The 24,620-nt window shown below is 44.6% G+C and overlaps 2 protein-coding genes across 7 annotated transcripts in view; one reads left to right on the top strand and one right to left on the bottom strand.

Moving 5' to 3' along the window:
- myocd (myocardin) overlaps window positions 1-11,789 on the top strand; it is a 36,272-nt gene extending 24,483 nt beyond the window's left edge. For 2 of the 5 annotated variants that reach the window (XM_028568233.1, XM_028568232.1), the window contains 10 exons: window positions 1,109-1,293; window positions 2,448-2,552; window positions 2,652-2,962; window positions 3,345-3,501; window positions 3,589-4,107; window positions 4,202-4,711; window positions 7,488-7,628; window positions 7,940-8,068; window positions 8,951-9,008; window positions 9,126-11,789. In XM_028568233.1, coding sequence (XP_028424034.1) covers window positions 1,109-1,293; window positions 2,448-2,552; window positions 2,652-2,962; window positions 3,345-3,501; window positions 3,589-4,107; window positions 4,202-4,711; window positions 7,488-7,628; window positions 7,940-8,068; window positions 8,951-9,008; window positions 9,126-9,727 — 2,717 coding nt within the window. In that variant the 3' untranslated portion in view covers window positions 9,728-11,789. The remainder of the gene's footprint in view (window positions 1-1,108; window positions 1,294-2,447; window positions 2,553-2,651; window positions 2,963-3,344; window positions 3,502-3,588; window positions 4,108-4,201; window positions 4,712-7,487; window positions 7,629-7,939; window positions 8,069-8,950; window positions 9,009-9,125) is intronic. The other 3 variants (XM_028568234.1, XM_028568236.1, XM_028568235.1) reach the window with 3 other exon arrangements.
- A 1,358-nt stretch (window positions 11,790-13,147) lies between these two features.
- map2k4b (mitogen-activated protein kinase kinase 4b) lies at window positions 13,148-24,372 on the bottom strand. Of its 2 annotated transcripts, XM_028567504.1 has the most exons (13): window positions 24,076-24,372; window positions 22,147-22,182; window positions 21,084-21,116; window positions 19,470-19,572; window positions 18,869-19,043; window positions 18,647-18,766; window positions 18,443-18,562; window positions 18,309-18,360; window positions 17,481-17,608; window positions 17,096-17,173; window positions 16,265-16,413; window positions 16,104-16,149; window positions 13,148-14,695 (listed from the first exon to the last, which is right to left on the bottom strand). In XM_028567504.1, exons 1-13 carry the CDS (start codon window positions 24,188-24,190, stop codon window positions 14,582-14,584), a joined length of 1,269 nt encoding a protein of 422 aa, XP_028423305.1. In that variant the 5' UTR covers window positions 24,191-24,372; the 3' UTR covers window positions 13,148-14,581. The 2 variants fall into 2 exon arrangements, with proteins under 2 accessions (XP_028423305.1, XP_028423306.1); XM_028567505.1 differs by lacking the exon at window positions 21,084-21,116 and having other exon boundaries at window positions 24,076-24,369.
- Between the last annotated feature and the right edge of the window lie 248 nt (window positions 24,373-24,620).

Here is a 24,620-nt window from a genome sequence, read left to right as displayed (position 1 = left end):
CCAGCCTCTGCTGCCCAGGTCTGGTCCGTCGAGGCCCCTGACCTTCACTGCCACCCGTGTGGCAGCGCACCCAACCCCAGCAGTTCCTCCCACAGGTGGTGGGCCCATGGGATGGAGAGGGAGGTGCCACGTTGCTTCTTCGGGCTGTGCCCGGACGGGAGCACCAAGCTCCAGACAACACAGCCATCAGGTTCATAGGGAAACACAAACCTCTCCACCACGATTAGGTGATGGTTCCCAGAGAGGCAAAAAAGTGAAGGAGTTCAAATACCTTGGGGTCTTGTTCGCGAGTGAATGGAGCAGGAAAATTGGCCGGAGAATCGGCGCAGCTGGGGCAGTATTGCATTAAATTAATCGCACCGTTGTGACAAAAAGAGAGCAGAGCCAGAAGGCAAAGCTCTCGATCTACCGGTCAATTTTCGTTCCTACCCTCACCTATGGTCTTGAAGGCTGGGTCATGACCGAAAGAACGAGATCCAGGGTACAAGCGGCCGAAATGGGTTTCCTCAGGAGGGTGGCTGGCGTCTCCCTTAGAGATAGGGTGAGAAGCTCAGTCATCCGTGAGGAGCTCGGAGTAGAGCCGCTGCTCCTTCAAAAGGAGCCAGTTGAGGTGGTTCGGGCATCTGGTAAGGATGCCCGAACTATTATGACTACTATGACTTTTTTGTCACTTAGTCAACATACTGCTGAATGAGCATTCACACAATAACACAAGATTACAAAAATATATTATGTGTATTTTTGTATTTATAATAACAACAATAATACATTGATAACACATGTGTGTGTGTGTGTGTGTGTGTGTGTGTGTGTGTGTGTGTGTGTGTGTGTGTGTGTGTGTTTGTGTTTGTGTCCTGAGTGCGTCCTGTACTTAGATGTCTACTTGTTATCCGATCACTCAGAATTTTAATACCAGGTCAAATTGGGCCTTTCATTTCGCTGTAAAGAAATAGTGGATCAGATACTCTTCACTTTGCAGCCTTCATACCGTTCCCACTTTTTTAGCTATGTATACTGCTTCAGCTGCTTTCGATGCTACATCAAGTCATATTTTACAGATCCATACTCAATTCAAAGCGTTCTGACTGACCTTCTGCTCTTCTCACAGTAAACCAGGGCAAGTTCCCCAAGCAGGAGGACTCGTACGCATTTGAGGAGGACAGCAGCAGTGAGAGTCTGTCTCCAGAGCAGCACCACAGTGACGAGTCGCAGGGCTCGGCCTGCCCTTCATCGGAGGCTGTCGGCAGTACGCCCTCCTCTTCCTCCTCACCTGCCCTCATCAGCCCAGGACAGGTAACCCTCCTCTCCCTCCCTCCCTCTCTCTCTCTCTTTCTCTCCCTCCCTCCCACCTTCCCTCCGTCCCTCTCTCTCTCTCCCCACCTCCCTCCCTCCTTCCCTCCCTCCTCTTCCTCCTCACCTGCCCTCACCAGACCACGACAGGCAACACTCCTCTCCCTCCCCACCTCCCTCCATCCTTCCCTCTCTCTCCCTCCCTTTCTTTTCCTGTGACAGAGCGGTCCCTCTGGCAGCTGTTGCCTTTTCCGCCCTCTGCTGGTGGCTGAGTGAACTGCACCTCCACTCACTGTTGGACTGAGTTGAACTGGGCAGGTGTCACATTCCTGTGAGCCCGGCACAGCTGCCATTACTTCTTGACTGCTTACCTTTCACTCATGATGGCCTCATTCCAACACTCGCCATCAGCAATGGTCACTTGATAGAAACTCATGCCAGAACAGGTTTTTTTTCTCTCTGTCAGACTTCTGACTCTGAAACTGAATCATCAGCTCTGAGTCAACAACTGGAAATTGCTGTTTTGGCCTTTTTGGAACCCTTTTTGCATTTTGGGGTCTAATTATTCCATTTGGGTTACACGCAGTCCCCACGCCTTCTCAGTTTAACTTCATAGTGCTGACGGAGAAAATAGGATTGCGGGCAGGTGACGATTCAGACTGAAATCATCAATCTAAGGCAACAATGTCACCAGAGTAAAGCACAACTACTACTACCTACTTGTATTCACTTTAATGACATAGGTCTACTGTGTTTAGTATTGTTGGTCAGTAAAACACACCCGTTTACCAAATGAAGCATGCAGAGGAAAACTAAATGCATTCCCACCATTTTGTGTGTTTAGTGCTGATTAGCAAATCTTACCATTCTAACACCAAGACTCTCTTGGTGTTAGAATGGTAACAGCATCAGCATGTTAGCATGCTGATGTTCAAACCATCGCTGTGACCATGTGGAACCACGCAAAGCTGCTAGCATGGCTACTGACTTTCCAATGAGCTAATCAAATGCAACTAACGTGAAACTTGCCGTCACAGAACCACCGCTAACATCTCTAAAAGGCCCGTTGTGTCCACTCAGAACTCCAGTACTCAAAGGTGTAGATCTCGAAGCTAGTCTGTTGACGTTGACACTGTGTTGTTGTGATCTGTGAACAGGGAGGTGTGACCCGAGAACCCTCGGACCAAAGCCAGGATGAAGGGCTGTCTGGTGCCAACAACAGCCAGGCCACTCACCCAATACCTGTTCCTGCTATTGTCAAGGTCAGCCACACTTAATGAATTGACTTTGTGATAAAGTTTCTCTCCTTGACTTACCTAGGGAAGATCCTCATACTCTCTCACCCTCCGTCCTCTCAACAGTCAAAGACTTCAGACAAGAACCGACACAAGAAGCCCAAAGATGTGAAGCCAAAGGTGAAGAAGCTCAAGTACCACCAGTACATTCCTCCGGACCAAAAGGCAGAGAAGTCCCCTCCGCCCATGGACTCGGCCTACGCCCGCCTCCTGCAGCAACAGCAGCTCTTCCTGCAGCTGCAGATCCTCAGCCAGCAGAAACATGCTCACACACATCCACAGTCGCTGCAGTCACAGCAGCACACACACAATGCCCAGACCCAGCAGCGGCAGCCCTCTTTCAGCTACCAGCCTCACCCACCCACCCAAACCCAGAAGTGAGTCCCATTGCAACTAATGCGAAATAGATCAATATTAGGCATAGTCATTTTTAGTTTATTACAAAGAATACCCATTACCCTTTATTAATGCCTTCTAATATAAAAAATAATACATATTTAAAATGTGAACTTGGTGGCCTATTAGAAAATGAAAAACCTTCTGTTGTTAGTAAGTCATTAATAAGGGTCATCACACAATCAGCAAAACTTAACAATCAGTAAGTTACCTTCCAGTTTGAGGCTAGCTAAGCTATGAAGCATTACTAAGAAGACACATTCACCATTAACAAAGCCATTTGTTACAACATATTTATAAAGCGTGCCTTATTATAAAGTTTCTACTATTTTGACTTTTCCATGTGACTCATCCACATTGTAGAGGAGCCAGTGAGCAGCTGTCAGTTTGTAGCTCCAGCGCTCCATCAGGCCGAGCCAACAGCAGCTCGCCCTCCCCAGTCAAGAACACGTATGCCAACCAAAGCAGCGTCTCGCCGGTCAAACCTGGGCCCCTGCCAGCTAATCTGGACGACCTAAAAGTAGGTGTTACAATGTCAACTGAAACTGGACCATGTCCTGGAGAGACTGTAGCAGAGATGTAACCATGTCTTCTTTTGCTCTGTCAGGTCTCAGAGCTGCGGCAGCACCTGCGGATCCGCGGCATGCCCGTCTCCGGCACCAAGACGGCCCTCGTCGAGCGACTCGGACCCTTCAGGGACTCCAACGCCGGCTCCTCGCCCTCGGGCTCCTCTGATATCACCACAGTGATCTTCCCTGTCACCCCCACAGGATCCCTATCCTCCTACCAGTCCCCTTCCTCCTCCAGCGCTCTGTCCCAAGGCGGCTACTACCCTTACCCCAGCACCTCCTCCACACCCCCCATCTCTCCGGCCTCCTCGGAGCTGTCCCTCAGCGGCTCCCTCCCAGACAGCTTCAGCGACGTGCCCATGTCCTCGCCAACGCAGTTCGCCCTGCAGCCATCTCCGGCCCAGCTCAGCATGGAGGACGGCCCGGGTGGGGGAAGGCCCAGGGCGGGGGAGGGTGGAGGTTTGGATGGCGTGGAAGCCGAAAAAGATAAGATGCTGGTGGAAAAGCAGAAGGTGATTGAGGAGCTGACGTGGAAGCTGCACCAGGAGCAGAGACAGGTGAGTGGTTAGCAGAGACTGCAGAAATATGAAAGTATCACCAGGTGTCATAGGAATGTCTTTACAGGAACACACATTTACTTCTGCTTGCTAGGTTGAGGAGCTGAGGATGCAGCTGCACAAGAGGAAACGCTGCTATGGAGCAACACAGGACCCAGCCCCCCCTCCATCACACCCCAACATGCTCCACCAGTCGCCCCCAGCCATGATGGGCCAGCATTTCTTTGGCGTGACTATCAAGCAGGAGCCCATGTCCTTGTCCTCCAGCTGCCCTCTGTCCTCTCCCAAACAGCTGAAGAGCTCTCCTGGCAGTTGCATGGAGGATATGGGACACTGCAACAACCCCCTCTCCAACATGGGGGGCCCCGGTGGGCCTCACTGTATAGACAGATCCTCTGGCAGCCCCTCCAATATGTCCGCTTTCCTCAGTCCCCAGTGCTCCCCTCGAGACTCCCCCATCGGGAAGCCTTCTGGTAGCCCCCAGCCTTCGTCTCCTAATAACCCCTACCTGCTGTCACCGCCGCTGGGAAGAGACGGCTGCAGTCACCTCCACCCCCACCCCCACACCCACCCCCCGGGCAACAACAGAGCACGCAACATGCAGGTATGATGTGCTGATCAACAGAAGGATCATTCCCAAATGTTGTGTTGGTAATGTGGGTTGTTCTTTTGTTCTTTCTGACTAAAGTGAGGGAGGATGAAGGTTCTCCAACCATGCTAGTGGCTCCATGAGGCCACAGCAGGTCATGTTGCGTACACCAAAGAGCCCGTTTACCAAGAATGTATATATAACACAAGTATTTTCCAAATACAGGGTTTTGCAAGGTCTTAAAGTCTAAAATTTCAAAATCAAAATTTTAGGCCTTCAAAAGTCTTAAATTCTTTCTAGGTCTGAAATCATTTTAAACAGGTCTTAATTTTCCTACGTCCATGTAACACTACCTCTAATGCTCATTGAAATGTTCCCGCAGCGCTTTAGAATGTTTTTATTTTAATTCCGTGGTGTTGTGGTTCTTTCTTTGGCTAGTCCAAATATAATTTGCTGTATTATGACTACAAATAAGACCAACATTCATCTTATACTACAGCCAATCTAGACACCAGTCCTATAATGCCAATGAGGAAATCAGGGAACTGTTTCAGACAATGTTTCCTGACTCTAACATCTGACTTTGTTTTTGATGTCCTGATATAAGTCTTACATTTCATTGACAATGGTCTTAAGAAGGTCTTAAAAAGTCTTAAATTTGACTTGGTGAAACCTGCAGAAACCCTGAAATATCCCTTGTTAACATACATATGACAGAGATGGGGACTCGAGTCTCCAACTCAGCTGACTTAAGACTTGACTTGCGACTCGACCCAAAAGACTTCAGACTCGGACTCAAGCTTCGAGACTCGTCAACAACCTGTTTTCATGCAATTATTGCTTTTTAAATCTAAATTTAGTCATGTATTTATATTTTCTTTTATTGGCTTATTGGATTATACGTTAGGGAAACGAATGACGAGCTGCATGTCCCCTGCCCTTTGCCATAATGTGCAACATAAAGCATGCGTTATGCCTTATGTGCGCGCACTCACATATCAAAAAATGCATTGACGATGGCGACATCAAGTCCTCCCGGAGTTGTGCCTTTTGTCATTAGTTTTGCTTTCAATAACTTTGTAAACAGTGGCAGTAAGCGAAACAGCTACATGCAAGGTGTGCGGCACCAAGATAAATGATGCCAGATCAACAACTTCATCAGGCATCTCAAAACGCACCCAGATAGGTCAGTCACTTGCTAATGTGAAAAGAGATGTTACATTTAGCATATATCATCACAGGTAACAAGCTAACCATCGCAAAGTGTTGTGCTAATGCTGGGAACAGGCACATTGTATCTTTATAGTTGTATCCATATGATGTGACAGACTTAGGTTAATATTTAACCAGGTCCAAGGGCTAGAGGGATGTGTTAAGTAGACCCCATAAAGTTATCCTACAACTGATTTTGATACTGTACTGTATGGATGGTAGCTACAGCCAGGACATGCTTTGAATTCATAAGATTTAACAATATAGTGTTAGGGACAGATCAGATGGCCAGAGACTTGAGACTTGACTTGGACTTGTGGCAAAAGAGTTGAGACTTGACTTGAACTTCCCCCTCAAAGACTTGAGACTTGACTTGGACTTGAGCTCAAAGACTTGAGACTTGATTTGGACTTCCAAAAAATTACTTGTGAACATCTCTGACATATGAGTATGACCATTGGTGCTGAGAAGCAGCCTCCCTGTTACTCACTGTCTTCTGTTTCATCAGTATAATAAGGCGAACCATGTTTGCCACATTCCCATCAGCCTCAGCTCTACTTTGTGTTTGGGGCTAATTAGCAAAAATGTAGTTAGCACGCTAACCTTTTTCTGGCATTTGAAGAAGACAACATACTTTATTAATCCCGCAAGGGGTTAATTTACACTCTGTTGGTGTTACAAATTACACACAGGCCTGAAATACACACACATGCACAAACAGGACCTATACATGCACTAAAGGAGAGATGTCAGAGTTAAGCGTGATTTATGCTTCTGCGTGTAATCTACGCCGTGGCTACGTACGTAGGTACGTGGAGACACAGACCTACACCGGACCCTACACTGTAGCCTGACGTGCACCTCTCAAAAAATTTAACTACGCATGTCGCTTGGCCGTGGCTCTGTAGCGTTGCATTTCCCCCGACTCATTTTCTGGTTCTCCTTCTCCATAAACAACATGAAATCAAGGAGAGGGTTTTCCTGCTACAGATTTCCCACCATGGTCAGAAAGAACAGGGGAGACACTTTGTTTCTCTCACTATGACTCCAGAGTCACTACTCGCTCTGAAGATAATCACCGTCACTCTCTCACTGTCTCTACCACACACCCCCCACACACACACACACACACAGACAGACAGACACACACACACACACACACACACACACACACACACACACACACACACACACACATTCACTCTTAAAGAGATCGACGCACACACCAACGCACATGTATAAACATCAGGCCACTTACGTAGGCTATGGCGAAAGATCTGCGTGGAGCCTCCGCAGAACCATAAATCAGGCTTTAGGGGGCTGCCCATGAAAGACGCCCTGAGCAATCGGGGTTCGGTGCCTTGCTCAAGGGCACCGAACTTGGTCCACACTGGGACTTGAACCGGCGACCCTCCGGTCCCTATGGACTGAGCCACTGGCAGCCCATTTGGTCGTATTGGATAAATGAACATTTTGACCAGACGATGGTACTAGAGGAATATGTATCTCTGATGTTGCCTTCATGTCTATGTTCTCTCGTGAATGAAGTTTTCTAACAGATGTGTTTCAATGACAACAGATGCAGCAGAAGAATGGCGGCCAGGCGGTGAACTGTTCTTATCCTGCTGAGCAGAGAGGCCTTCAGGGAGTCTTTCCCAACCCGACTGACTGTGGACACAGCGGCTCAGCCAAGCCTGAGCACCACAACATGCAACCAAAGGTAAGCATTGTGTCAACATAAGGAGCATTTGCATATTACTTCATCTGAACCACCTCACACTCACGTAACCATTTGTCTCTTTTCTATTCATGTGTGATCTGTCTCTATGTAATTGTCTTTGTTTTGAGGTGCGTTGTCACTCTTGTCATATCTGTTTCCATCACATATTCCTTCACATGTGTAATGTGACGAGATTATTCGATCACAAGGGCCTGAATTATAGTTCTTTTTGGTGCAACACACTCACATTTGGTAAGCTCCCCGTTTCTAATGGGTGGGCTATTGTCACTTCTCACCTATGTTTCATATAGATGTCAGTAGTGCCCTCTCCTCGGCATGTTGGCCAAAAGTGCCAGGTCCCTCCCCCTGCCTTCAGTAGCTCAGATTCAGATGCATCAGACTTAAGACAGCCCCCATGCTATGAGGATGCAGTGAAGCAGGTAAACTGAAATTCATGCTAAAGTTCAGTAGATAATGGCTGGCCAGAGATTTATTTGACCTATCGGCGTTGCTCTAATTCCACTTTCCCGCTTGTCTCCTCCTTTTTGTCTCTTTCAGTCCATCGCCTGTGTTGTTCCTCATTTATTCATCCATTGCTTTGTTCACTCACTCACTTTCCACCCTTTACCAAGTCTGAAGCAGATAGCTTTTTGAGTTGTACAAACGTTTTTTGAAGGCAGTGAGTTGAAGCTGCTATAGCGGATAAATCAGTAGCAGGACAGAAGGGTCATATAAGTGTGACGCCATTTAGAAACAGTGTCTCTATGACGTAGTTTGTCCAACAGAGAGCACAGAGTATTTTCATACTTTAAATGTCCTCAGTATGTATCTCCGTCACAATTAATTAAAAAAGGAAAGGAATCCTTATCAAAAATGTTATAAGAGTTTATTTAAAAAATAATGGCCAATTGGATTAATTGGATTGAAAAAAAAGGCTACTAGCTTGATAGCTAATCTAGAAATGCTAACATTGAGCAGAAAGAATGTGGTATAGTGGTATCTAGGTTTATGTTACTTTTGGTAGATAGGAAGCTGGTTTTGGTTTAATCCGTACGGGTATTGAGATACAATGGATGGAAATGTAGTTTTGTTTGTAAAGAAAGTTTGTCTCTTTGGCCTTAAGCTGTTTCATCTTGACCAATAAATTGATCTGTCTCCAAGAAAAGTTTGTCTCACCAAAACTCTATCCTGCAAGTCTTTGTAGACTGCTTAAAGCTTGCATATTTTTCATGTAGAATCCTTTAATACAACTGGATTACATTTTTTCTTGTTGAAACGTTGTTCAATCGATTAAAAGAATCACTTTCTCATTACTGTTACAGCAACTGACCAGAAGTCAGCAGATGGACGAACTTCTGGATGTGCTCATAGAGAGTGGAGGTAAGGTGACATATAAAGTTAGCTTAGCTAGCATTTCAGCTGAAGGATGGTTTGTCATCCCACTGGTATGGTCCAGGACCTGCTGTGACCCTCCCTCCTCTCCTCTTTCTCTCCAAGAGATGCCAGCTAACGCCAGAGAAGAGAGGGAGAGGGCCTCTGTAACCAAAGTTGTGCCTCACATTACTGTGTCCCCAGGGTGTCCCGGCCTCCTCGTCCCCAGGTTCCACAGACACTACGAACACCTGTCCTCCACCCAGTTCCCTTACGACCACTCGGCTAATCACATCACTGAGAGCCACCTGGAGAATCTGCTGGGAGGTCCGATTGGCCGGGGAGCGGAGGTGGCTCTTCTTAAAATGGCCAGCGAGGATGGGGGCCAGGAAGAGGACGGGAACAGAGACAGCGAGGGGTACCACCACCGCCACCCTCACCATACCCAACAGGACAAACTTCTGACCAACAGAGATCTGATGGACACGCCTCTGTCGCCCATCAGCACCAAGGGGTCCGGCGTGTCCGAGGTGCAGGGGATGGTCAGCATGGCGTTCAGCGAGACGCCGTGGGAGACCATGGAGTGGCTGGACCTGACGCCCCCCAGCTCGGCCACGGCCTTTAGTATGGCTCCGCCCAGTGGGCCCAGCATCTTCAACACAGAGTTCCTGGATGTCACAGACATTAACTTGAACTCTGCCATGGACCTTCACCTGGAGCACTGGTGAAAGATCCAGCGCAGTGCTCGCCATCCGCCGTCAAACACAAGACACCAGCTACAAGTAGCTGTACGGACCGCTGCCACATGCCAAAGAACTAGTGACTTCTACCCTGAACAGCTTCAGTCCAAGTGCCAGCATGTGCCTTTTGTTATAAGTGGGATGTGACATTAAGTAGACCATTATTCAAAGATTGATGGCTACAGAAATATATTTAGAGGTCATCACCCCCAGAATTCAAAGACTAAGGGCTTTTTGACATAATCTGTGTCCTTTTTGGACAACGATGCGCACAGCTGCCAAATAAGTGTGACAGTGGACACATGAAGGCTTCCCTAGGTAATGGTGACATGAGTACAGTGCTTTATACCAACACCGTATGCAACTATCAGTGTTACGTCCCCCTAGACTTGAAGACACATTTGGACAATCACTGTATATTTTCTGAGTCTGTGTTTGTTCTACTGGAAAAAAAACTAAAGGAATTACAAGGTGAATTGGATTGCTTAGTACGGCCATTTTGTAAATATCCTAACTATCTGTACTGGCAGAGACAAGAGGACGTCGGGGGTGTGGGAGAAGATGCAAACCACAAATCAAGTGCATTATGTAATCAGTTAATCAGGTGATGGAACTATCCCACTGTGCACAACGCTGAAAACACAGTCACGTTTGCTTGAGCTTAGGATACGTGTGTAGAAATGGTTGTCATTCCGTTTTTGTACAAGTTTCTTTTCACTATTTGGCTTATTTATCCACACAATGACATTTTGGAGAATCTTTGGTCTTATTGGTTTAATCGGCAGACAAACTGCCTTTTTTGCAACAGCTTTGTATTACTATTTGTTTATACCAGTTCCCCCTTCACATTGTATTATGAATTTGCTATTTCCTGGAAGCTGTTGACAGATATTAATATAGAAAGCTCCAACATAAGTCAACATCACTTTTTCAGACAAATGTTAATAGAAAATACAACTTCATCTCTATTTTTTTCCCCCACTAAATAGTTATTTGTCCTTACAAATCTCACCCTTTCTATTCGCAGCCCAGTTATTTATAGTGTTTTTATATTTATGCCGTATTTATACTGACATTCCTTTCTAATAGACTGGCACTGTGATTTAACAGGTAAACTCCAGTGCTGCCATTTGGACCACGGATATTTCTTAGTAAATCAATTATCTTAAAAATGTGATACAAAGTGAAGGAGCCACTTAGAAAAGCCATGCTTTCTTTTTTTCATATTATTTTTTGGGGCTTTTCCCTTTATTACATTGAGACAGTGGATAGGCATGAAAGAGGGAGAGAGATGGTGGGATAACAGGCAGCAAAGGGCAACAGGCCGGATTCGAATCCGTGCCGCTGCAGGACACAGCCAACATGGGGCAAATGCTCTTACTGGGTGAGATAGAGGCCACCCCAAAGCCATGCTTTCTTAAATCACTTCTTTAAAGAACCCTATGAAGTGGCCATTATTAGCACTTGTGAATAGGAAAATGTAATAAATTCAGATCTTAACTGTGAATACTGCATGTTAACACAGAGCCAGCATACACACACTTAGTTACACTGATGAGACAAGTTCACACTCCCAACCCCATAAGGCTTTTAGTTTTGGTCGGCAATTGTTTTTTTCACACAAGAAGATGGGTACCATTAGCCACCTTCTCATCTATTGGCAAGAAAGCAAATAAATAGACTTCCCAAAATGTCAAACCTTTGCTTCAGTGCCTTGGCCAATACATTTCTTCACTGTGTTCTGTTTAGACAAAGTATTGCTTTGTTCCTGTTACTTATGAAGTGTTGCACTTGTTAATGGGTTCTATGGTTACATGTAGGCTATGTCCATCTTGAATATATGACAAAGCTGGTATTCTTCACCTTCTGTCTTCTGTTGTAAGAATATCTACTGGCGTTTATATCTGGTGGAGTTCATTTTTGCAATCCTTTCCCTAATCAGGAAAGCACACACATCTGACAGAAGCTTCCATGGTGCTTGGCCACTAACTTGCCTTACTATTGTACTGCTTGATCCTGTATACGACAGAAAGAAGAGCAATAAACTTATCACAGCCAAATCGTTTGTGCAGTTACTGTTTTATTCATGTCCAATTCACAAGAAGCACACAATCCAGGTTTTAAACGGGAACTTTATTTGTAACCCTTTGATAAAGATACAATATAATATTCATTGCCCTTAATATCTTATAATCTAATATGAACATTCTAGTAAATTGCAATTTATACAACATGTACCCTGGAGGTTGATATTCACCAGTGGTAAGGTAGCTTCCTGGAAATGTATCCCATGAGAGACTGTTTCTTAGGGCTTTGCACCATTTCACATTACAGATAGAAACCAACAGAGAAAAGAATGGCTTGCTGGTAATGTTTGACCCTCCAGAATAAGCCACAAGCATTCAACACATCCTGATGACGGTGGACAATTTCCAACACGGCTGACATCTGTAGAGGCTTATGTCATAGAATTTTAAATGAAAAGGGGAACTCCAGCACATTCTATACGTTTCAATGTACTGGTCATCAGGAGTACTATTCAGTAGGGCTGGGTATCGTTTAAAAAATTTGCCTAAGTGACACCGCTACCAACAGAGTACTTCATTTGAAAGCTTTTTGTTTATTTCATTTGATACCAATCAGTCAGTTGCACCACACCACAGAATGTATGGGTTGTAGCTGCTGTGGTAGTGGGCCAATCACATGTTGAATTAAATTAAAACGCATCTGGTGATTGGCTGCGAGCAAAACCAAACAAATAGTCTTTTAATTCTAGATGTGGGCCCAAACCATTTACTGATACCCAGCCCTACTATTCAGCCTTGTATAAGGTCTTCTGTGGCTTTGGAGGAGCTTGTCGAGTCTGAGAAAATGACCCTGATGATGTCATCAGGGTCATTGTTTTTTTTTTAAGCTTACCCCATATGAATGACTAAAATCAGGACATTTGAGCCTTTGCTGCATTGCTTTTTTAAATCTGTCTCTTGCAAGACCCCCAACTTTATGAAAGTACTATGGACCTTTTTCACGGCAGACATGTTGACATGTCATAGTAGGAAAAGCACAGGTGTATTCAAAACCATTAATGATGGCTGCATTCCACTTAGGAGATGCCTTGGTATTGTGCATGCTGGCTCAATGAAATAGCTTACTGGGACACTTGATGGAATTGAGCCATCGTTAAGGTTATCAATTTCAGCTGTGCTTTTCCTACTATGAAAAGTCAAAATGTCTGCTGTGAAAACGGTCCATACTAAAATGGCTGGAGTGGCCCTTTAAGTACGGCCATTCCTTTAATGTAATGAAACTAAATGTAATAAAGCCAAACAGCAAAGGTGATCAACAATTCCAAAAGACTCGAGAAAGTCAAAAGCTGATTTAAGTCTCTGTATACCTCTTTGCTTATTATAGGCTATGTTGCATGAAATGAACTTTACTTACATTATTAGTTTGCGCGGTTTACAGATAAGGCTGGCAATATTCAGTGTTATATTAAAATATAAATATTGCCATCCTTACCACTAAATTCATTTATGACATTACAAGTCTCTACATTGCCCAGTGTGGAAGGACCACCATTCAGACATTGGTTAAGTAGCTAACTGTGTGATGGAGGGAGCGGCTGCGGCTGCATCTCGGTAGTCTGAGTTGCGGTGTCGCCTGGTGAAGGAAGACAGGTGAGGGAGCGGCTGTTAGACTATGGATATGCATCCCGAGTTTGGTATATGGTTTGGCGTGGGACACATTCCATCATCATCAGTGCGAGCCAGAGAGACGTGGCGAGTCCCGGAGGAACATGCTGGGACCATGTGAGGACAGATCCTCGTCCTCTCCTGGCAGGGGTGTGGTTGGTACAAAAGTGGACATTATGTCATTTAGCAGCATTTGTGGGTTGTCGACAGGAAACCCTTGCCAGGATTTTTAACTCTGTCCCATTGGCCTATCTGTGGTCAGAGTGCTGTGGCGGGCTGCTGAGGAGCAGCAGGACTCATTGTGCACCAAGAGATCTGATCCTCAGCTGCAAAGCAGAGCCTGCCAGGGACAGCACAGCAGATGGACTATACACACACACATTTACATCAGTGAAGAACTTCACATCAGGCAATGAAGCATTGAACCAGCCCAGTTTGTGCACCTCATTCGGTTTAAGAAACAGAGCTAAACATCTGAAACCACACTCTATGCAACACTAATGCTTTTCAAGATGCTACGATATACTCATGGATTTATTTTACTGTCTACCAATTTGACTTGTTAAATGATCTTCTGGCTTTAGAAAGCCAGACACTCAGCTCTGCGACGGAAACCTAACGATGAGACATGGGCCGTGGCTAACATTGGATGTAAGAAATGTAAATGTCCCCGTCACGTGTCAGGACACACAGACAGAAGTAATGCCACGCTACCGAATCCACGAGCTCTCAAGAGACAAACACTTCACCATGTGATGAACGTGCACACAACAAAACTGCGCGTGTGTGCGTGCGTGTGCGCGCGTTTAGACAGTCGGCCAATCAGCATACATCTTACACCTCAACAAAATCTATTAGGTGGCTAGTTTTGTTCATACATTTTTTTTGGTAGATTCAACTGTACATATACACACACACACACACATACACGTGCATGTATGTATACTCCGCACATAAAAAGATGCATTGCATTTGTCTTCTGGCTGACGATATTTTAAAATTGACTGTAAATAAGGTTTGCTTAACAATATTCATGTCATTGCACCGGGCAACCTTTGTTCTTTGGAACGTGTGAATAAACAGCTGATACTACGTAACACTCACACTCTCACTTACACACGCACACAAACACGCACACAACCTAACTCCATCAGTCCACATACATAGGCGAGATGGGCGAGGCGGGGATCTGATCCAGGATGCGACATACGTAACTGGCGACATCCACGAAACGCTCTTCATACATCAGAATGAAGGGATGTTTCTGGAAGAGAGACAGAGCTTCAGGCTGAGGGGATGAAAACTCCTGAGATAAACACTTCTGTGTATTCAATATCAACACACATTTTAGAGCAAGCCAAAAAGTTAGAAAAAAAGCAAATATTTCAGAATATATTGACCCTTACTTGTGGGCTTGGCTGATAAAACAACAATATAATATATAATAGCACATAGATTATGGCCAATGTGTTAGTCAGACATTTACACGTGCCGCACACATGGTGACAGTAATAATCATTTAAAGCAGCTGACAAAGTAAACTGTTCTTTAGCTCTGGTCAGTTCAACTATGAGCTAAGAGGCTGAAGGCTCCAGAGAACAACAGAGTGACAAATATGTCATTTCCCCCTTGCAGGATCAATAAAGTGTCTTCTTCTTCTTCTGGAGCTCAGAGGAACTACACATTGATCTAAAATATTATAAAATATTCAGGTAGGGCAGCTCTAACGGTTCAAACGTCTCACGAGTGCATATGCATTCGCACTGGCCAAGTGGCCATAAGGACTGGTAGGAGGGGTAAGGGAGTGATGCAAGCACGGCAACGGTCTTTATAGCGTTAAAATCAGAAAGCAAATACACCTAAAAAAGTATGAACTAAATCTAAAGTATAGCATATTTGTCATAATTTAAACAAGTCTCCCGAAGAGAAACGGGTATCTTGTGGAGTTTAACTCCGAAAAGACATCTTATGATGGACACGTGTTGTGATATTTAAACAAACAAACCGTCAACGGCGAAATAAAAGCCTGTTATTTACGAGAGCGGTCTGAGAGACCTCCAGCTTACAGCGGGGTCTCTGAGCACGACTGTCCGAGCGACGAGCTAGTGGCCACGGGCAGGCGCCTGCTGGCTGTCACCTCACATCATGGAGCTTCTCAGCTCCGAAAACTTTGAAGCAAATTGTCAATTCGGCATCAATTTTCGCAAGACTGCCTATGTTCGAAATCTAAACAGTTCATTTCTTGCCTAAATCGTTGTCAGAAGTGAATTTAGTGATGAATAAGATGGCGAAAACGGTTAAAATTGTCCCGTTGTTGGTCTGTCTGTACCGGAAACCCGACCCTCGTTGACCTAGGTCCCTATGCTGAAAAGGGAACAGCGAAAAGACCCTGCCCTGAAGTAGGAGCTGAAAGAGTTACAGGAACTGCGGCCAGAGGAACTTAAAAATCCCCAAATTGGTCCAGTCGGAACACGAGAAAAAAAGGGTTCGAGGAATTTTATGTTCTAGGATCTGCGGCTAAACACACATTGACGTGTCCCTTTCTTTAACTGGTGACTATGTGTGAAGTATAACATGCAGCAAACTGATACACCTCCACATGTGCAGCAGACAATAGCACTCAGTACATATGCTCATGCTCTTGATGTGAGTGTAGAAGCTAGAGAACTTACCAGAAGCTCCTTGTACTTTGGCCGTTTGGATTCATCCTTGGTAAGGCTGGACAGAAAGAGAGAGATAAACAATGTCCATCAGCACTGGGAACAGGTGTTCACTCTGCTCCACAAAGAGAGTGTATGTATGTGTGTGTGTGTGTGTGTGTGTGTGTGCCTACCAAAGGTTGACACAGCTGATGAACTTCGGGGAGAACTGGCGTTCCTCGGAGCTGCTGAGCTGCGGAGGCTCACCTTTCACCACCTGAGTCAGCTGATCAAACACGCTGTTCCACTTTGGGTATGGGAACCTTCCTGTGGCCAGCTCGTACTGAAAGCAACCCACACACATTTTAACAATTTATTTATGTCCACTTGAAGGGAACAAATTACAGGGACATACATATTATAGATGCATTTAAAAACATATACAAAAATCATGGGCCATTAGCATACTACTCATACTATTAAGCAAACCCCTCTGTTCTTATGGGTAGAAGTAACAGCATCTTCACCATATATGGCGGCTGCCTATGAGAGCTCTGCTAGCCGTTTAGCCCTCTTTTTGGGCATCCCAAGCTGATGAAACCCTCTTACAACAAGCCTATGTGTGTGCCCTAAACTGCCAAATATGAAAACAAATAGTGGGCACCTATAGCCTAGGTCCGAGATGGTGTTTAGGAGTGGCTGGTATTTAATGACCAAAAAAGCGTCCTCCATGCTAGGATCAAAGGTGCATGCAGCCTCTAAAATGAACACCTCACTGATCACAACAACATCTGGTGTATCAGCAAGCAGCTGTGAGAAGATAACACACACACACACACACACACACACACACACACACACACACACACACACACACACACACACACACACACACACACACACACACACACACACACACACACACACACACACACACACACACACACACACACACACACACACACACACACACACACACACACACACACACACACACACACACACGAGCATCCTCCCTGTCTTACCAGAGTGATTCCCAGGCTCCAGACATCAGAGCGCACATCGTAGCCTTGTCTGGACGCGCTGGGGTCGATCCTCTCAGGCTGAAACACCCACACAATCATTTCATCATTTAATACAGAACCACGGAGATATTAATGCTGCCATGGGGCAGGTCAAAGGTCAGAGCCTTGGATCTGCTGAAGCTTGAGTGTTTATCAGACTGGCAGCATTCAGCAGTGTTGTAGTTGAGACCACCTAAGACCAGTGAGCTTGTTTTTTTTCATGTGTATATCTGTCTACCTGGCCTTGTGATTTAAATAAACCATTAATACACTATGACGTGCAGAAAGAGATACATTTATTTCCCTGAATGGGTTTCATTCCCTTTCAGAGCAGCGGCGTCCTCACCGCCATGTACGGCCGGCAGCCGGCGTCCCGGGTCTTAGCGATGGAGTCCACCAGCTGACCGCTGATGCCAAAGTCACACAGCTTGATGTTCCCCGCTCGGTCCATGAGAATGTTGGAAGGTTTGATGTCTGAAATGACAGAAAGAGAAACGAACTGCATTGATCCAAGGTTTGGAATGTAGACATCTTTTGATTTGGACATTAAATACCTATATTAAAAAGGTAGCTTAGAAAAATGACCATCATGTCATTTTTGTACAAAGGGTGCTACGTTTTAATTCAAAAACATGGCTCTCACTCAATGTTCCATAAATATTGGATCTGAATGTTAACTCTTCATAAGGACCATGTGACGTCACAGTGCTTTGTCGCTGCAACAGCGTGTTGGTAGGCATCTGTATGCTCTGCTCCGCCCTGCTCTGGGGGGGAATTGTTGGGTCTTTGTAAATTATAGAGTGTGGTCTGTAAAGTGTCCTTAAATAACTCCTGTTATGATTTGATACAATAACTAAAATTGAATCATACTCTTGAAAGCCTTTAGGCTATCTCCAGTGTATGGGGATAAATGGGGGGAAATGTAAGTTGGGGCAGACACTTCACAGATTTTATGGAACAAAATACACTTTGGAGGTAATAAATATGTATTACAAGCAATAACAAATATAATTTTTTTCCAAATATTGACGTCTTTCTGTCTCATTTAGATGCACTTTTACCATGATTGTAGTGTATCTGTAGCTTAGCTCTATGCTGCGTGGGACACAAATATGGCGGCGGGCATGTCGGAAGAGACTTCTTTGGTACCCATGAAGAGAGGAATAAGACTTACCTCTGTGAATTATTTTCAAGTTTTCTTTTAAGTGGTTCAGTGCTTTAACGGTCTGTTGGAGACAAAATAAAACACATCACTTCTGTTTCCAATGCGATCAAAATGTAGGAAGACAAAGTGAATCACCAACTCACCGCTAATGTTATTTTGCCTAGTATTTCCTCCGGAATGACGTCATCCAATGCACAATAAACATATTTGTAGAATTTGTCTAATGAGGTAGCCATGAGTTCCATACAGATCCAGCAGTCGCCCTGAAACAAAGAGCCAGAGGATGAGGAGATGTGCGCGGGATCATTCCCTGCCTATCAGCGAGCTGCTGCTGCATGATCTCACACCTCTCTGAAGAGAGCGCCGTAGAACTGAACGATGTAGGGACAGTCACTGCTCCTCATGACCACGTCCAGATCCATCAACAGCTGCTTCTGCTCCTTCTCATCCACAGTGGAGCGAATCCTCTGAGAGACACAGCACACACACAGATGTTCTTAGTGCCAGACGTCAATCTGCACTGAGGGAAATAGCACGGCTGTTGCTCTGGATGAGAGGGGTGTGTGTACCTTGACAGCCATGATCTGGCCCGTGGGTTTGTGGACCATCTTGTTGACGGAGCCGTACGCCCCGCGACCGATCTCCCCGAGGTCTCTCAGATCTTCCGCCGTAAAGTCACAATGCTGCTCCGGCGAGATCTTCAGCTTCCCTGATGACTCGATACTGTGTGTCCGCAGTCGCTCTCTGGAGGAGCACAAGTCAAGTCCATTTGATTTATCTAGCATCAAATCATGTTGCAGTTATCTGAGGACTCTTGTCATACGGAGCAGGTCTAGAACACACTATCATTTACAGAGAAGCAACATTCTCCCATGAGCAACGGGGGGGAACCCGTCCCCGAGCACAGAGGAAGGGATGAGGGAACGTACAGTTTCTCTGTTTACACAAACAAAGATATCTATATAACAGAAATATCATCCTGTTAACACATTGTTAGAACCCTTTTTAAAACACAGTTGTGCTGCTGCATTGGGAGCCAGCTCTAACTTTAGAATAATAAAGAATCCCCATGACTTTCAGCAATGTGAGAAACCTAGGACCTGCTGATGTATGATCCATACATGTATGATCTCACACAGTACTGACCCGTCAACAGATGTCTCTACTCACATGTGAGGGTTCTGGAAAGAGGGAGGCGGTGGATGGAGCGGGAGCCTGGAGGCTGGTTTCACTGGAGGGTTGGCGAAATTCAGCTTCAGAGCTTTACGTTTACCTGGCAGGACGAAGAGAGAAATCCATCCATGCACAGCACACTGTGGGTTTGGATCTGACCCGAGATAACAAGCCTTTACATGTGTGCAATAAGCAATATTAACAAATTCATGCCACAGAACTTTCATATGACCCAGGACACGATTGGCTAACAGGTCAGTGGGGGAATGGTGAGGAGAAAACTGTTGAGGATTTTGGGATCCAGTCTCTAACCTTTGGGTTATCTCACACTCTTCTCGAGATCAGAGGAAGCACAAAATGCATTTTGAACACAAGTGCCCAGATGAACAGAGGTTCCCAACACTCAGATACCGCAGCAGTCCCTTTAGCTGTCTAGGATACATCATCATCCAAATTATTTATTTATTTACAAGTTATTGGAGTTGTTGTTGCTGCAATACTGCGGATACTGATATTGGAACCCCCTGTCCAAAACCTCAACAGTTCCCTCAAGATGTCAAAATGACCAACACTTACACTAAAACAGCACTTGATTCCAATTCAAGACCAGTCAACAGTGTCTGTCACCTGTAAAGCCACCTACACATGATCCACGAGGTAGAGTGCAGAGCATGCAGCGCAGCTATACATCATTCTTGCTTCTGCAATGTGTGGCAGCTTATTCAAAGTTGAAATAATTTGAAGTTTGACATGCTTTAATTTTTGTTTTATTTTCTCTCCTTTGTTAAAGAGTGAGAAGCAGTTAACCTTAAAATGTCTCCGAAAGTCAGGATGAAACTTTTTTCGTCTTGAATCCTCTTCTGTAGTTTTCCTAACGGAGGCCGTCGCTATGTCCTCCTTTATCCAATCAGAGTACGCCACTGATACCAAGCTGTCCAATAAGACGTGAGCAATACGAAGAAATCTTCTTCCCGTACACGATTGTTTTACCAAATGGAAAGGCAGCGATTGGCAAAACAGGCAGCAAAGTGACAGTACTCTGAGCCAATTTAAATCAAATTTGTCAGATTGACAGCACTCTAGCCCAATGGATTGGGGGGGGCCCTGGTTGGGAGGCACCGCTCTCCCCGTAGGAAAACAATGGAACGGTGTAGAACGGTGCAGAACGGTTTTACGCAGATCATGTGTAGGTGGCATGTAGAGCATATTAGGATGCATCTCCAGAATATAACCTCTATGCAAACTGTTGGGTCATCTTTGCCATGCCCTGCTCAACCAGCTCCTGTGTGCAAACAGATGCCTTACTATGCAAATTCATCTTTCCGGGCCATAACTGCATTTGGACAGACTCCCCAACCACCAGAGCACCACACAGGCTCTTTCAATAATATACAGTGGCTTCCTTTCACCTGTCTCATCCACTTAAATATGAGGAACACAATAACAACGCTGACCAATCATTAGGCAGCACCGTGCCCAGTCCTCAGCCAATGAGTGAACAGAAACACGGCTCAATGAAAGTCAATGAGGAAAGGAAACCACGTTAGACTACTGAGGTGGAGCCACAAACAGCAGAGGGCAGAGTGCTTTTTGTGCCATTCTATTGCTTACGTTGGGACACTCCAGACAGGCTTATCTGAAACCCTGAAGTAAAGAAAAAACATTTTACTAAATTTCCTTCGGGTTCATTATTCTATAGTGCCAATGCTGGAGGTGGAATACAGGGCAGGTTCCTCTGAATGGAGAAAGAAGCACGATGTTTTGCTGGGTCTGGTTCAGTGCACTGCCATGCAACTGTACCTGCAACTGGATGTGGAATGAGGTTTAGTCAACACTAGCCCAATAGCAGAATGTATTAAAATGTCTGTTTGATTGCTCTTCTGCCTCCCCCCTGCAGTTATCACTTTTATTATTTCACATTAAAGAGCAAATGAGTGACGTTGAGATCAAAAAAGTGGCTGAGGGTTTTCTGCTCTTGTTTTAGAGGCATATGCCAATTCTAACTGCTATATAAATATGTTACTCGTGTTCCACCAGCACCTATAACTCTCCACACACATTTCCACTGCTGGCTGTGCTAACGCTATGCTTCTTTCCTACCATCAATTGATATAATGCCTACTGCCAATAGTCAAAGTGAAATACCACTAACAATGGGCATATGGCAAAGTAAGAGTGGCACACCACCGGTACATGCCGGCGGAGAGTGGCATCTATCTGTGGAATCTGATGTTTTGAAGTGGCACTAGCAGAAACATACCATAATCAGCACATGAAAACTGGTATATGCCAACAGGAAGTGGTGTTGCCAGTGGAACATGACTGGCATTCTGTTTAAGCCATAAGCCAGGAGAGGAGGAGCAGCGGCACACCACTAACAATTGATGAGGAAAATGCTCCCAGACAGGAAGATTCATCATGGGGTCTGTCTACATCAGGTCATCCTAATGTGATAACGTCAGTAGAAACATGCAGATAACTGGATAAAAAAAAAAAAAATATATATATATATATATATATATATATATATATATATATATATATATATATATATATATATATATATATATGAAGGAAATTTTGAAACAAACAGAGGAATCCCTTTGCCAAGAAATATCCTGATCAAACACAATGTGCACACATATAACCCCAACAGTAAAAGAAGAGTGAATACCTGTTTCATTCTGACATCTCCAGCAGGTGTTGGTTTCTGTAAGGTTTAGATCAAACATTGGACACTAGACATCTGCCACAGAGTAAGAAATACAAAGCATGTGTTGACCACTGGAAACATGACTGCTTATTAGGACACGGGTGTTAAAGGTCAACCAATCAATGGAAATGCCATCTGTTATCCAGCAGCTAACCTCAACACATGACATGATCCAATATGGGACACAGACCTGGCTGACTACGAGACAGCCCATCACACAAACACACAGCCCACTGTATGTACAGTACAGCAGTTTACCACTATACTGCCAGTGATTGCATCACAGACTGTAAAAATGATGGATGTAGCATCAGTGATGTCACATATTGGTTTGTTAAATTTGTAATTTAAAGTGAAGCCAAAGCTGAAGCTTCTTAAAGTTGCATTCTCTCTAACTTCCAGCAGGGTGCGACACCACTGGCTCCTGTTTCTACAGAAGTCTATGAGAAAATTAGTCTACTTCTCTCTTGATTTATTACCTCAGTAAACATTTTCATAACGAGTATATGGTCTCAATAGCTAGTTTTAAGTCTTCTTCAATACAGCATGATGTTGTTGTGATGCGCAAATAAATGTCTCCACTGATATAAGGTCACTCTTTCACCATGTAAGTCCATGGGGAAAAGTGTCTTTGTGCCAGAGGGCATTATGTGATGAGCCTGGAGTTGTTATTCCACTGTTACACTGTCCGCTATTTTCAATTTGCTTCAAAGCCCGGTGCACTTCCTGAGGGCTTGCTTCTGGCTCCGAAAAACAAGATGGCAACGGCCAAAATGCCAAACTCGAGGCTTCAAAACGGAAGTGCACAAACCAATGGGTGACGTGACGTCACTGCTGCTACGTCCATTTTTGTTTATGACGGAGCCAGAACTAACAACATCACTTAGTAAAAGAGGAGGACCTCGGTCATGTCAGGCGACTGTAATAAACTCATCACCAGTGTTTAAAACTAACTTTAACTATAATATGTGTGTCACTGATGTGCTTTTAAACAGTGTCTTGGCTTCTCAGGAGAGAGAAACACTTCAGGCCTTGGTGGTAACTGTAACGTTAGCAACCTGGTGCTAATAATATCGGTAGACAAACATTCGTTGAATGTATCTTTACGTTGCCACGCACGTGTGATTTATGTTTAGTCTCTTATGAGAATCATGTGAAACACTTGTTCACTGTAAATAAACTACTGAACCGCTGCTAACTGGTAGCAGCAGCAGCAGCAGCCGTGTAGCAAAAGGACTTGAGCTACTGCGAGCCAAACAAAGCTACGACGTTCATCCTTCAAAATAAAGCGTATAGTTTGAAAACCAGCTAAGGACATCACACTGTTGTATTGCATTTAATGCAAGTTTAATACAAAGTAATATTTGTAGGGTGTGCATATTCAAATATTAAGAATCTAGAATTTACAAATCTGTGTATTTTGTCAACACTGACATGTGTAACAATAGTGCCTGATTACTGTCCAGTGTTTGTCAACAGCATGAATTAATAAAGAGAAATGATAAGTGACCTACATGTCACCAACCCTCTAAGTTACATTTTATAATAACAATAAAGCACTTTAAATTTATATATATTGATGGCTTGATAGCACCAATCCAAAGTCTGCATTTTATATTTACATGAGAAGAACATATCAAACATTTAACTTCACGTTCATGTTTCTAAACATAAACAACGAAATATATATATAGTAAAACAAATATATATTAAAAAGTATGTGCTATGGACAACAACGTGGAATTTCTTTTGAAAGTTCTGACCGGAAGACTTTAATTATGCTGTCTCTCTTGACTATGGCTTTTCTGCTTCTGAGAAGCTGCTAGCTACCTTGTCCTACCAGCTCCAAAGTGTTAGTTGAGTGAATAGGCGCAGGCCGCCGCCGCCTACCTTGCATGCTGCTGCTCTGTGTGTGCTGCTGCTGGTGGAAACTGTGCGACGTGGAGCCTACGGTGCCGGAGCTGCTGTAGCTGCCGAAGCTGCTGTCGGGACTGGGAGTCGCCATTGTTGTGTGTGATTCCGGCAGCAGCGCCGCTCAGGCTGCAATGCAGAGTGAAAGTTCGCCCTCTCTGCTGAGTCCACACGGGACACTACGCCACTTGAACGCAGCAGCTGCACCACGGCCACGTCTGTGCTGCTGCTGCTGCTTTCAAGACGTGTCGGAAATTCAGATATCACGACTTCACAACGTTTAACATAATTCATAAATGCAAATCAAGACACTCTGTACATATTATACCTCCGTCTTTATCTCGTCATATCCCCACGTCCTATACTGTCTATAATGTAGTAACTCAATTCCCCACTTGTATAATTACAGTGTGTATGATCCTTTAATCTACGTTGTTAGTAGGGTTGGGTATCGTTTTTTTTTTCAATTCCGGTGCTAAATCGATACTTTTAAAACGGTGCCGGTGCCTGAACCGGTACTTTTC

This window comes from Perca flavescens, chromosome 21 (genome assembly GCF_004354835.1).
Source record: "Perca flavescens isolate YP-PL-M2 chromosome 21, PFLA_1.0, whole genome shotgun sequence".
In the NCBI taxonomy this organism is placed as follows: Eukaryota; Metazoa; Chordata; class Actinopteri; order Perciformes; family Percidae; genus Perca; species Perca flavescens.
The sequence above is the reverse complement of the archived record's forward strand: the minus strand, read 5'-3'. Positions and strand labels throughout refer to the sequence as shown.